The sequence below is a fragment of the Mercenaria mercenaria genome, chromosome 2 (genome assembly GCF_021730395.1).
Source record: "Mercenaria mercenaria strain notata chromosome 2, MADL_Memer_1, whole genome shotgun sequence".
Lineage (NCBI taxonomy): Eukaryota > Metazoa > Mollusca > Bivalvia > Venerida > Veneridae > Mercenaria > Mercenaria mercenaria.
In genome coordinates, this window is record NC_069362.1 from 82,035,064 (window position 1) to 82,048,764 (window position 13,701).

At 38.7% G+C, this 13,701-nt stretch overlaps 1 protein-coding gene across 14 annotated transcripts in view; it reads right to left on the reverse strand.

Moving 5' to 3' along the window:
* Window positions 1-13,701, reverse strand: part of LOC123564429 (calcium/calmodulin-dependent protein kinase type II delta chain-like) — a 173,560-nt gene that overhangs the window by 115,671 nt on the left and 44,188 nt on the right. For all 14 annotated transcript variants that reach the window (XM_045358017.2, XM_045358010.2, XM_053537059.1 and 11 more), the window contains exon 4: window positions 3,791-3,845. In XM_045358017.2, coding sequence (XP_045213952.1) covers window positions 3,791-3,845 — 55 coding nt within the window. The remainder of the gene's footprint in view (window positions 1-3,790; window positions 3,846-13,701) is intronic.

Below are 13,701 nucleotides of genomic sequence, written 5' to 3' on the forward strand. Positions count from 1 at the left end.
TTCCAAGTTTCAAAGCAATAGCTTTGATAGTTTAGGAGAAAAGCTGACCTAAACATAAAACTTAACCAGGCAACGCCGACGCCGACAACCGCTCAAGTGATGACAATAACTCATCATTTTTTTTTTCAAAAAATAGATGAGCTAAAAAGACTTTTAACAGGAACACTGTATAACAGTGTCATAAAATGTAATTGTTTTGTAGCCTTTTGATATGACATTTGACCCTAATTACACAAAAAAAAAACCTGAAGTAATTGCTTAGTATAGTATGTTATTTTAAAATCTTGCTTTTTTAAGTTACTGTTATTTAATGTTGATTTTTTCTATAACAATGTATTAGTTAAATTATACTATGGTTACAGTATATGTCTGCAGTACTTATTCAGTCATGCAAATATGATATTTCTATTTAAGCATGTAAAGCATGTAACTATGTAAAGCACCTTTGAACGTGAAATTGATCATGAAAAGGGCGCTATATAAATCTGGTATAATAATAATATAAGCACAATATAACGAACTTAAGTATTTGCTTAAATAGATTTCTTAGTTCTATACTTTGTTTTCTGTAAAATTCAGAATTGTTGTGTTTTGATCTATGAAATAATCATTATATGGTTCTGATTTGAAGACGCATAAAGGGCAAAAACAAGCATATGAAATAACAGATTCTAAGCTAAGCAATTACTTAAGTTTTTTCGTGAAATAGGGGCCTGATGCATTAATTTAACCCTTAGCCTGCTGAGTGATTCTGCCTTTGCGACCAGTGCAGACCAAGATCAGCCTGCACATCCATGAAGTCTGATCATGGTCTGCACTGTTTGCTATTCAGTCAGTAAATTTTTAGTAAACACCCCTTCAAATGATAAATGGTACTGCTCAAATTGGAAGATGGACCAGTCCATAATAGAAATTTAGCATGGTAAGGTTTAAGTATGACTTGTCTCGTTACTTGATACAGTTTTAACACTATTTTTCAATGAGACTGTGAGTGGGTCAGCTAAACTTCCCTACCTCCCTATGCTACTATGTATTCTATGCCACTAACTTGTTCCAGTCGGTGGAGTAGGATTCACTCTCTAATTGTCACAGAGGAACATAAAGCTTTTCCAAACCTCTTGGCTCAGATGCATTCAAATTTATACAGAACACTCTAAAACTAGCAATGACACAAAAACTTCAATTATTCATTTCTACGACAACCGGCAATAAGACACAAGCTAGTATCATGTGATCAGCAGATGCACAAGTTCTTTTGTCTAAAAATCAATGAAATATTCCCTCTATATTTGAAATTCAATTAATGGACTTCGGAAATATTCCCGTTTTGTAGACAATATCAATATATTACGACCTGCTCAATTTTGTCATCACAAAAAGCGTAACATTGTTTTATTTCCCATTTGTTATCTTGCAATAAGAAAATATTTAAATATTGGTGTTTTGCACAATAGAGAATAAAAATTCATAACCAGAGTTTCACAGCTCAGACAGAACCATTTCTGCCAAATTACTACAGATTCAGTGGAGAATTTCACAGAGCAAAATAGGGAAAACTAGAAGATTCTTTTGTAGAAAAGCGCATGTCTCCCCCAGTGCATAGTCATATAGGTAAGAAGTCAATAGGGGACAGGAGAGAAAGTCAAAGAGACACTGATGGTTGGCTGCAACAGGGATCATCTACTTGGCATGTCCAATTATCCCACTAAGTTTCAACATTATGGGCCTTGTGGTTCTCAAGTTATGAATTGGAAACGGTTTTCCATGTTCAGGTCCTTGTGACCTTGGCCTTTGATCGAGTGACCCCAAAATCAGTAGTGGTTATCACTCTGCATGTCCAATCATCCTAATAAGTTTCAACATTCTGGGTCAAGCAGTTCTCAAATTATTGACTGGAAAGTGTTTTCTACATTCAGCCCTCTGTGACCTTGACCTTAGATGGAGTGACCCTAAAAACAATATGGGTCATCTACAATGTAAGTCCTATCATCCTATGAAGTTTAAAGATTCTAGGTCAAATGGTTCTCAAGTTATTGACCAGAAATGGATTTCCATGTTCTGTTCACTGTGACCTTGACCTTTAATAGAGTGACCCCAAAATCAATAAGGGTCCTCTACTCTGCATGTCCAATCATCCTATGAAGTTTCTACATTCCTGATAAAGTGGTTCTCATGTTATTGATCGGAACTGGTTTTCCATGTTAAGGCCCCTGTGACCTTGACCTTTGATGGAGTGACCCTAAAAACAATAGGGGTCATCTATTCTGCATGAAAAATTATCCTATGCAGTTTCAACATTCTGGGTCAAGTGGGTCTCAAGTTAATGATCAGAAATGGTTTTCCATGTTCAGGCCCCTGTGACCTTGACCTTTGGTGGAGTGACCCCAAAAACTATAGGGGTCATCTACTCTGCATGACCAATCATCCTATGAAGTTTCAACATTCTGGGTCAAGTGGTTCTCAAGTTATTGATCGGAAATGGTTTTCCATGTTCAGGCCCCTGTGACCTTGACCTTTAACAGAGTGACCCCAAAAACAATAGGGGTCACCTACTCTGCATGATCAATCATCCTATGAAGTTTCAACATTCTGGGTCAAGTGGTTCTCAAGTTATTGATCGGAAATGGTTTTCCATGTTAAGGCCCCTGTGACCTTGACCTTTGACGGAGTGACCCCAAAAACAATAGGGGTTGTCTACTCCATTAGCTCTGCCACCCTATGAAGTTTGAAGGTTCTAGGTCAAATGGTTCTCCAGTTATTGATCAGAAATGAAGTGTGACGGACGGAAGGATGGACGGACAGGGCAAAAACAACATGTGGCCGCCTCAGCACCCAAGAACATATCAATGGTTTAGGAGGATGGCATTAAAAGATTTTTCTATTTTTAGCTCCAGCGGCCATGTTTTTTGACAATTCAGAAAAATTTTGATGGTCACCCAAGGAAATTATTTCAAAATCAGACCAACCATTTTTAGGATTTTTTTTTTTTTTTTTCACATTTACCCGGGCATAGATTTTCCATGTTTTTAGCATGGTACCCCTGGGTGGGGCCTCTTTTCAACTCAGGGGCATAATTTGAACAATCTTGGTAGAAGACCACTAGGAAAAGCAACATACCAAATATCAAAAGCCTAGGCTTTGCAGTTCCAGACAATAAGATTTTTAAAGTTTTTTCCTATATATTAGTCTATGTAAAACTTGAGATGCCCGGGGCAGGGCCTCTTTTCACCCAAGGGTAAAAATTTGAATAATCTTGGTAGAGGACCACAAAGCAATACTACATACCAAATATCAAAGGCTTAGGTCTTGTGGTTTCAGACAAGAATATTTTTAAAGGTTTTTTCCTATACAAGTCTATGTAAAATTTTGGACCCCCAGGGTGGGGCCTCTTTTCACCCCAGGAGCATAATTTGAACAACCTACATAGAGGGCCATTAGATGATGTTACATGCCAAATATCGAGGCTCTAAGCCTTGCGGTTTTGGACAAGAAGATTTTTTAAGTTTTTCCTTTCTGTTCTGTGTGAATTCAATTCTTTGAACAATTTTGAAAGGGGGTCCATCCGAGGATTATTCCTGTGAATTTTCATCAAAATTGAACAAGTGGTTTAGGAGGAGATGTTGATTATAGGAAAGTGTGGACGGATGGATGCCGGATGGTGAGTGATCACAATAGCTCACCCTAAGGCTTTGGCTCAGGTGAGCTAAAAATATGTAAACCCCACTGCTACAATGCTTAACTTGAAAGCAGATTGTTCAACCACTAGTCAGGTAAGCTTTAACATACTTACAAATCAAATACTAAATAGTGGAAACCATCATCTTGTATACTGTCATGTAGTCGTACTGAAAATAGAAAAAGAAACATATCTTATAAATAATAGAGTAACACAATGATCTAAATTCAGCAAAAATGTCTTCAGTTGGCATGCAACATTTGTAAAAAACAAGAGGGCCCTGAAGGCCATGTATCGTTAACCTGACCAAGTTTTTACCTTACAAACCTAGTATCTAATTTGGCCTAGATATCATAGACACAAACATTTTGACCATGTTTTATGTAAATTAGGTAGATGACCACCAGTTTTTCAATGATTTGATCTCGTGACATACTTTTTGACCTCAGGTACCCCACTTTTGAACTTGATCTGGATTCCATGGTTACGTTGAAAAAGAGGCATCTATAGTGTTACCAAAGTTTTCTATGATTTGACCTAATGACCTAGTTCTTTCTAAAGTGACCAAGTTATAAATTTATTCTAGATTTTACACCAAAAAAACATTCCAACCAAATCTCATCAAGATCAGGCAGAAAATGTGGCCTTTTGAGTATTAACAATATCTTCCCATGATCTAGTTTTTGACTTCTATAACCCAGTTTTGAACTTGACCTAGATTTCATACAGACTAACATTCTGAGAAAGTTTTAAGAAGATCAGACTGAAAATGTAGTTTCTAGAGTGGTATTATTTAACCTATAACATACTTTTAGACCTCTGGCTATCCAGTTTTGAACTTGACACAGATTTCATACAGAAAAACACTCTGACATAGTTTTAAGAAGATCAAACAGAGAATGTGACCTCTAGAGTGTTAACAAGGTTTTTCTATGATTTGACCTTGTGACCTAGTTTTTGATCTCAGGTAACCCAGTTTTAAAACTAGAGCTGCTTTTGAGAAAGCGCATGTCTCCCAAAACTGCCTAATCATCTACGTAGGTGTATATGAGTCAACCATGCACCAAGACCTCAACTGCCTTATCACACTTTGAGTGCTTTGATTATTAAAAGAAGTTTCAAGGACCATAATTCCGAAGTGCCTGGGCCGATTTGGCTAGTTATCGAACTTGGCCGAGGACTTACTGGCAAACACATTTTGTTCAAGTTCGGTGAAGATCGGATGAGAAATGTTCGACTTAGGGTGCGGACAAGCTTTGTGACAGGCACACATACACAGACAGGAGTAAATCAGTATGTCTCCCACACCACTGTAATAATCCGAGATTTCATACTACAGACAAACATTCTGAAAGTTTCATAAAGGTGAGGTAGAAAATGCGGCCTCTTGAGTGTTAACAAGGTTTTCCTATAAACTGACCTATTGACCTAGTTTTTGATCCCTGATGACCCATTAATGATCTCATCTGAGATTTTATTGAGGGTAACGTTCTGACCACATTTCATAAAGACTGGGCTTAAATTGTGACCTCTTGAGTGTTAACTGAGTCAAACTGGTGACAACACACCATGATGCACAACATACATAGGGGAAAATCACAATAATTCACCCTGAGCACATAGTGCTCAAATGCGCTTAACACTGTACTGAAACGGCCAAGTTCTCATTTTTCGCCATGTTTGCATGCATATAAAAAACACATTTTGTACTTATATTTTCATGTCAGTGTAATTTAGTCATGCTGTCCTCTGTTATTTCATTCTTAATTCCCTTTTGAAATGGCAAGTTTTACTTGAAGTGTACTTCAAATAAATATAGATTTTATGTTGCAACAAAACCTGAATTTGTCAAAAACTGACTATAGAAATTATATCAATGACAAGAAATTCCTGAAAAAAATTACATCAATAATTGGAAAACCAGGCAATTCAAGAAATTGTAATCAGCCCAAGGATCTATTATTCTACTGCAAATTCTTAAGTATTTTTGACTTATACAGAAACACCATTTCCAATTCAAGATCTTTATCCCATCAGTAACACCGCTTCTTTTTTTTATTCTCGGAGGAATAAATTTGTCTAGGAATATGAGGTGACAGAGAAAACAGTCTCAATTTTGTAATCCACATTGATATTAAAGTGACGTAACCAACAGAATTGGAAAACCTAATCATCATACTGTGTAACAGACACAACATGATCAATAGCTTACTGATCATCGACAGTGGTAGTGAAAAGGCCCCTAAATAGCAGCCGCATCAATATTTAATACATCACTTCTCATTGATACTAGCTTTGATACAGCAAATCTGGCCAGGGCATGTTTGTACATTCTGTCACAAGAAAATAAAGGTTTTAATTCAATTAAGTGCGTCTCCACCTTGGGATAAATCAGGTCCATGCAGCGGGGAAGGAAAAAACACAATACAGCCACATCATGTGTGTATTCCTTTTTACCATACAGCAGACAAAAGATCTGTGACACTTTATTTTTTCTCAATATATTCCTAAAAATTTGCATAAATTCTTGTGCAAATGAGTAAGAATAACAATAGTGTCATGAATAATATCAAATATACAGTACACAAATTTTCTACATGAAGGAAACACTGAAATTACTAGCAAATTCTAATGCCTATTCAATAGAAGTCTGTATTTCTGTCACATCTGGTGGCAGACAGGCAATAATAATAAATGCACTCAAGGAGTCATATTTCTGCCAAACAGCAAAATTTCCATATAAGGATAAAGTAGTAAATGAAGATTTTGTAGTATTTCTGGCACTATGATCATCTAAAGCACTTAACTCCATTACTAGAAAATGGAAAGTTGTATTTATAAGTGTCTGTCTAAAGCAAAATGAGGCTGAACTAAAATACTCCAGACTTATATTCCTTGGTTTGTTGCAATCGAGTGTATGAACTTCCTAAGCACACCTCCATACCTGATTATATTTGAAATCTGCTAACAAGAGCTGTCCATTAGACAGCACGCTCAACTTTTCTCAGTGCTTAGAGCTTTGCCAGTAAAAACTTCATAAAACTTGAACCAAAAAATTCTAAGTTAAAAAGGAGCATAACTCTGTCAAAATTCAAATCAAGAGTTATGGGGATTATTTCTCCTGGTGTAGACTTTGATAGTAAATAACTATTTTAAGTTTCAATTCAAAACCTTTCTATCTGACTTTATCAGAAACTTTAACCAAACAATTCTAAGTTAAGAAGGGGCATAACTCTGTCAAAATTTAATCAGAGTTATGGGGATAGTTTCTCCAGGTGTAGACTTTGATAGTTAATATCTATTTTAAGTTTCAAGTCAATAGCTTTGATAGTAAGAGAGATATCTGACTGTATCAAAAACTCTGAACAGCTACGCCAATGCGAGTGCAATAGTTCTACTTTTTCCAAAAGTCGAGCTGTTAAAAACTGTTTTTAACAAGAGCTTGTAGAACACAAAATGCCCCCCTTGATGTATTCAGTAATTGCACAAGGAACAGAAATTATTTGGTCACTGTACAAAATGTTCTGGGTAAATGTGACCTTGACCTTTGACCTACTGACCTCAAAATCAATAGGGGTCATCTGCTGGTCATGATCAACCTCCCTATAAAGTTTTGGGATTGGTCTACATACCGAGCGATGGACAGACAGACAGACAGACAGACCAACCAACATCTGCAAAACAATATACCCCTCCTTCTTCGAAGTGGGACATAATAAACTGAGGCTCATCCAACAAGCATTCAAGATACAATGGGTAAGATGAGGATAACAAAGTGACTGTTCAGGATGCAATGGTGTAGTTAAAGTAACACCGAGGTTTACAGACTGATGCAATGGTGTGGGTAACAGAGTTACCATTCCATATATAATAGTGTAGTGGTTAACACTACCGTTAACAGAATGACTGTTCAGGATGCATAGCTTGGTTGGCTAACATAGTGGCCATTAAGGCTGCTTGGTGTTGTGGGAAACATTGAGGCTAACAATGACCATTAAAGATGCAATTGTTTGGTGGGTAACATAAAGGTTTCAAGATGCATGGCGTTCTGTGTAATGAGGTTAACAGTGACCATTCAAGATGCAATAGTTGGGGGTATAATTCAGACGAACATGGTGATCAATCAGGTTTCATGGTGTTATGAGTATGTGTGTGTGTTCGGGTTTAACGTCTTTTTCAACAACTTTTCAGTCATGTAACATCCACACTAAGGTATTGACCATTCCAGATGCAATGGTGTGTTGGGTAACATAACGGCTTTCAAAGTGACCGTTTAGGGTGCATCATTTTATTGGTAACATTGAGTCTAACAGAGTGTCCGTTCCTGATGCAGTAGTGCGGCAGGTAATACTAAATCTAATAGAGCAACTGTTCCGAATGCAATGGTGTGATGGGTAACACTAATTTTAAGGCTAACAAGAGTGATGTTGAGGATGCAAGGTTGTGGTCTGTTCTGAAGTTAAAAGAGTGACCCTTCAGGATGCAATACTGTGGTGGGTAACACTGGAGCTAACAGAGTGACCAATCAGGATGCAATGGTGCAGTGGGTAAAATTGAAGCCAACAGTGACAGTTCTGGTTACAAGGGTGTAGTTGGTAACACTGGGGTGAATAGAGTGACTGATAAAATTGACAAGGATAAAATTGCGCGTGGGTAACACTGAGTAAAGAGGCATCTTAGATGCAATGTGACATTGGATGCATGGTGCAGTGGGAACTCTGAACTAACAAAGACCGTTCGGATGCAATGGTTGGGGCAACACTGAAGCTAACAGAGTGGACCGTCTGATGCAATGGCGTGTGGCAACATGAGCTAACAGAGTGACCGTTCTGGATGCAATGGCGTGGTGGGCAACACTGAAGTTAAAAGAGTGACAATTCTGGATGCAATGGCATGGTGGGCAACACTGAATCTAACAGAGTGACCATTCTGGATGCAATGGCGTGGTGGGCAACACTGAAGCTAAAAGAGTGACCGTTTCAAACGTAATGGTGTGGTGGGCAACACAGAAGCTAATAGAGTGACCATTTCGGATGCAATGGTGTGGTGAGAAACACTGAAGCTAACATAGTGACCATTTCAGATGCAGTGGTGTGGTGGGCAACACTGAAGCTAATAGAGTGACTGTTCCAGATGCAATGGTGTGACTGGTAACAACGAAGCTAACAGAGTTACCATTCTGGATGCAATGGTGTGGTGTGCAACACTGAAGCTAACAGAGTGACCATTTTGGATGCAATGGTGTGGAGGGCAACACTGAAGCTAACAGAGTGACCATTCTGGATGCAATGGTGTGGTCGGCAACACTGAAGCTTACATAGTGACCATTCTGGATGCAATGGTGTGGTGGGCAATACTGAAGCTAACAGAGTAACCATTCTGGATGCAATGGTGTGGTGGGCAACACTGAAGCTAACAGAGTGACTGTTCCAGATGCAATGGTGTGGTTGGTAACAATGAAGCTAACAGAGTGACCATTTCGAATGCAATGATGTGGTAGTCAACACTGAAGCTAACAGAATGATTATTTCAGATGCAATGGTGTGGTGAGCAACACAGAAGCTAACAGAGTGACCATTCTGGATGCAATGGTGTGGTGGGCAACACTGAAGCTAACATAGTAACCATTCTGGATGCAATGGTGTGGTGGGCAACACTGAAGCTATCAGAGTGGCCATTCTGGATGCAATGGTGTGGTGGGCAACACTGAAGCTAACAGAGTGACTGTTCCAGATGCAATGGTTTGGATGGTAACAATGAAGCTAACAGAGTGAACATTTTGGATGCAATGGTGTGGTGGGCAACACTGAAGCTAACAGAGTGACCGTTTCGGACGTAATGGTGTGGTGGGCAATACAGAAGCTAATAGAGTGACTATTTCAGATGCAATGGTGTGGTGAGCAACACTGAAACTAACAGAGTGACCATTTCAGATGCAGTGGTGTGATGGGCAACACTGAAGCTAACAGAGTGACTGTTCCAGATGCAATGGTGTGGCTGGTAACAATGAAGCTAACAGAGTGACCATTCTGGATGCAATGGTGTGGTGTGCAACACTGAAGCTAACAGAGTGATTCTGGATCAGTGTGTGGCACAGAAGCTAACAGAGTGACCATCTGGTGCAATGGTGGGTGGCAATGAAGCTAACAGAGTGACATTGGACAATGGTGAGTGGCACTGAGCTAACAAGGACGTTCGATGCAATGTGTGGTGGATGAGCAACAACTTGATGAAGGCTGGCAACATGAGCTACATCTTCTGGATGCATGGTGTGGTGGGCAACACTGAAGCTAACAGAGTGACTGTTCCAGATGCAATGGTTTGGATGGTAACAATGAAGCTAACAGAGTGAACATTTTGGATGCAATGGTGTGGTGGGCAACACTGAAGCTAACAGAGTGACCGTTTCGGACGTAATGGTGTGGTGGGCAATACAGAAGCTAATAGAGTGACTATTTCAGATGCAATGGTGTGGTGAGCAACACTGAAACTAACAGAGTGACCATTTCATGCATGTTGAGGCAACATAAGTACGAGTGATGTCAGTGCAATGGTGGCGTAACAATGAAGCTAACAGAGTGACCATTCTGGATGCAATGGTGTGGTGTGCAACACTGAAGCTAACAGAGTGACCATTCTGGATGCAATGGTGTGGTGTGCAACACTGAAGCTAACAGAGTGACCATTCTGGATGCAATGGTGTGGTGTGCAACACTGAAGCTAACAGAGTGACCATTTTGGATGCAAAGGTGTGGTGGCACATGAGTAACAGAGGACCATTCTGAATGCATGTTGGTGTCATAGAAGCTAACAAGTGACCATTCTGGTGCATGGTGGGAACTGAGCAAAGAGTGACCTTGGATGCAAGGGTGCGGAGGGCAACACTGAAGTAACAGAGTGACTGCTCCAGATGCAGTGCTGTGATGGGTAACACTGAAGCTAACAGAGTGACCATTTTGGATGCAATGATGCGGAGGGCAACACTGAAAGCTAACAGAGTGACCATTCTGGATGCAATGGTGTGGTGGGCAACACTGAAGCTAACAGATGCAGTGGTGTGGTGGGTAACACTGAAGCTAACAGATTGACTGTTCTGGATGCAATGGTGTGGTGGGCAACACTGAAGCTAACAGAGTGACTGTTCCAGATGCAATGTTGTGGTGGATAACACTGAAAGTTACAGAACTGACCATTCCAGATGCAATGGTGCAATGGATAACACTGAAGCTAACAGTGTGACCACTTGGATGCAATATTGTGGTGGGTAACACTGAAGCTAAAAAGAAAAGACTGTTCAGGATGCAATGGTCTGGTACCATAGGTAACTGTGAGGCTAATACAACAGCCTTTCTGAATGCAATGGTGTGCCGGGTAACACTGAGGCTAATGGGTAACATGCTAACCACCTATTGTACAAGAAACAGTAAATGTTCTTCTCCACGAAGCCTAGGTTCCCTTCTTGCCTTTTTCAATTCAGTACAAAATATTTATATTCTGTTTGAGGCAAATATTGGTTACGAAATGCTTGTTTTCAAAGTCTACCTGTCATTTGTACAATGGCAATGGACACCCTGCACAACCATAGTACTTTATATCATATATTACTGGCATCCTCAATTGTTATAATGTTGTTTCACTCTTTATCTTCTCTAAACTGATCCAAATAGCAGATCAATGTGCTACTGGGTTATGTTTTACAACTTAATCAGCGATTCTTTGAATAATTTAACATCAACATATCGTCTACAGACTCCTCAAAGATTTCCTATAGGAGTAAGAATTGTCACATCCCTTCAAAACATAAGTTACCAAAAGATCTTTTGCATTTTTACTAGCTTCTGCACAGTCACAAATCAAAAGTGACGCCTGTGAATAACTGATCCACACCTTTAGCAGTTTCTAATAAAATGTAAGACACTGCCAGGATGTGACTTTGCCCACACACAAATTTAAGCAGTTGTAACACTGGAAAATCACTTTCTGTATTCTATTTTTAGTTCACATAATATGGGATGGAGCATTTTAGAATTACTGATCTTTGGAGGAAATGCAATAATACTTCCTTGATACCATATTGCTGTATAAATGAAACAGTTTGCTTGTAGTTGTGCAGAATAAAAAAAGAGGTTAGTCTATCACAAAAATGATATCATTTGTGTAATGTAGTAACCACATAAGGATAAATTTTCAATCATTTCATGTTGGCTAATTTAAATAACGAACAATCTTTTAGTTCATGACCTTGTCAAAACTATTGTGTCTAAACTTTGCACATTATCACTTTAATCTTTGATCCGTAATTCCTACAAAGCTTCTAATATTACTTTCTGATGGTAATGTTGTCTCTAACTGATTTGGAAAATAGTATATATAACAATAGCTGCGTCCAATAAACGCTTGATGTCCCTAATGGCATCCTTAGATTTTGCACATAAGTCCAAAACGAGGTCAAGGTCAGATTCAAACTGAGGTCAGGTGATGTTTGAAGATGAGGAATGGTCACAGTTTACATCTGTATTAGTATCAATTCATTCTTGTAAGGGGTATTGATGCTAGATGAAACAGTCCCATTTGGTTAACCAAGAGATGGCCCATATAAAGCAACCTAAGTCCAAAATGAGGTCAAGGTCAAACTGAGGTCAGGTGATGTCTGAAGATGAGGAATGGTCACAGGTTACATCTGCATTAGTATCAAGTCATTCTAGTAAGGAGTATTGATGCTAGTCCCATTTGGTTAACCTCGTACGGACGGACGAACGGATGTTCCTACATATGGATACTTATGTGGCTACTCTTTTGTTCTCTCTATTGTTCTTTTAGCCACGTAAGAGAACAAGAGCTGTCACAGGAGACAGCGCGCTCGACTATTTCGATGCTGGATAGTGAAACTGGGCACATCTGAGGAAACTAGAGCTGTCACTGGAGTGTTTAATGACTCCAATTGTGGATGAAGATATTGCACAATAGCCTGAGTCTATGTCAAAAATATCAACTTAAAGTAATAAGAGAGGTAAAGATAAAATGTATCAAAACACTATATAAGTATATCCTAAGCAAAAAGGGGCATAATTCATTAAATACTGGTGCCAGAGTTATGCACCTTGCATCATATGGTGTGGGTGATGATGTTGAACAATTATTTTAAGTTTAAATCAAACCCATTCAGTAATAACAGAGACAGAGTGAAAGTGCATCAAAACTTTAACCTAAAATTCTAAGTAAAAAGGGGAAATAATTCATGAAAAATTGGTCCCACAGTTATGCACCTTGTGTCATATGATAAGGGTAATGACGTTGAACAATTGTTTAAAGTTTGAATCAGATCCATTCAGTAATAATAGAGATACAGTGAAAGTGCATAAAACTTTAACCTGAAATTCTAAGTAGCAAGGGGAATAATTCATGAAAAATTGTGCCAGAGTTATGCATCTTGTGTCATATGATGTGTGTGATGATGCTGAACAACTATTTTAAGTTTGAATCAAATCCATTCAGTAATAACAGAGGTAGAGTGAAAGTGCACCAAAACTTTAACCTGAATTTCTAAGTCAAAAGGGGGAATAATTCATGAAAAAATGGTGCCAGAGTTATGCACCTTGTGTCATATGATGTGAGTGATGATGTTGAACAACTATTTTAAGTCTGAATCAAATCCATTCAGTAATAACAGAGATAGAGTGAAAGTGCATCAAAACTTTAACCTGAAAATCTAAGTGAAAAGGGGGGATAATTCATGAAATATTGGTGCCAGAGTTATGCATCTTGTGTCAGATGATGTTGATGATGATGAGGAATAAGTATTCAAGTTTGAATCAAATCCATCAAGTAATTACAGAGATAAGCTGAAAAAAGAGAAAGTGCACCAAAACTTTAACCAAGGTGGGGACGCGGAAAGATGCTGACGCCGACGCCGGGGCGAGTAAGATAGCTCTCCTTATACTTCGTATAGTCGAGCTAAAAATAGCCACATAAAAGCCTTACGGAATGAATGACATCAAAGAAAAAGTACAGATACCTATTGTTCC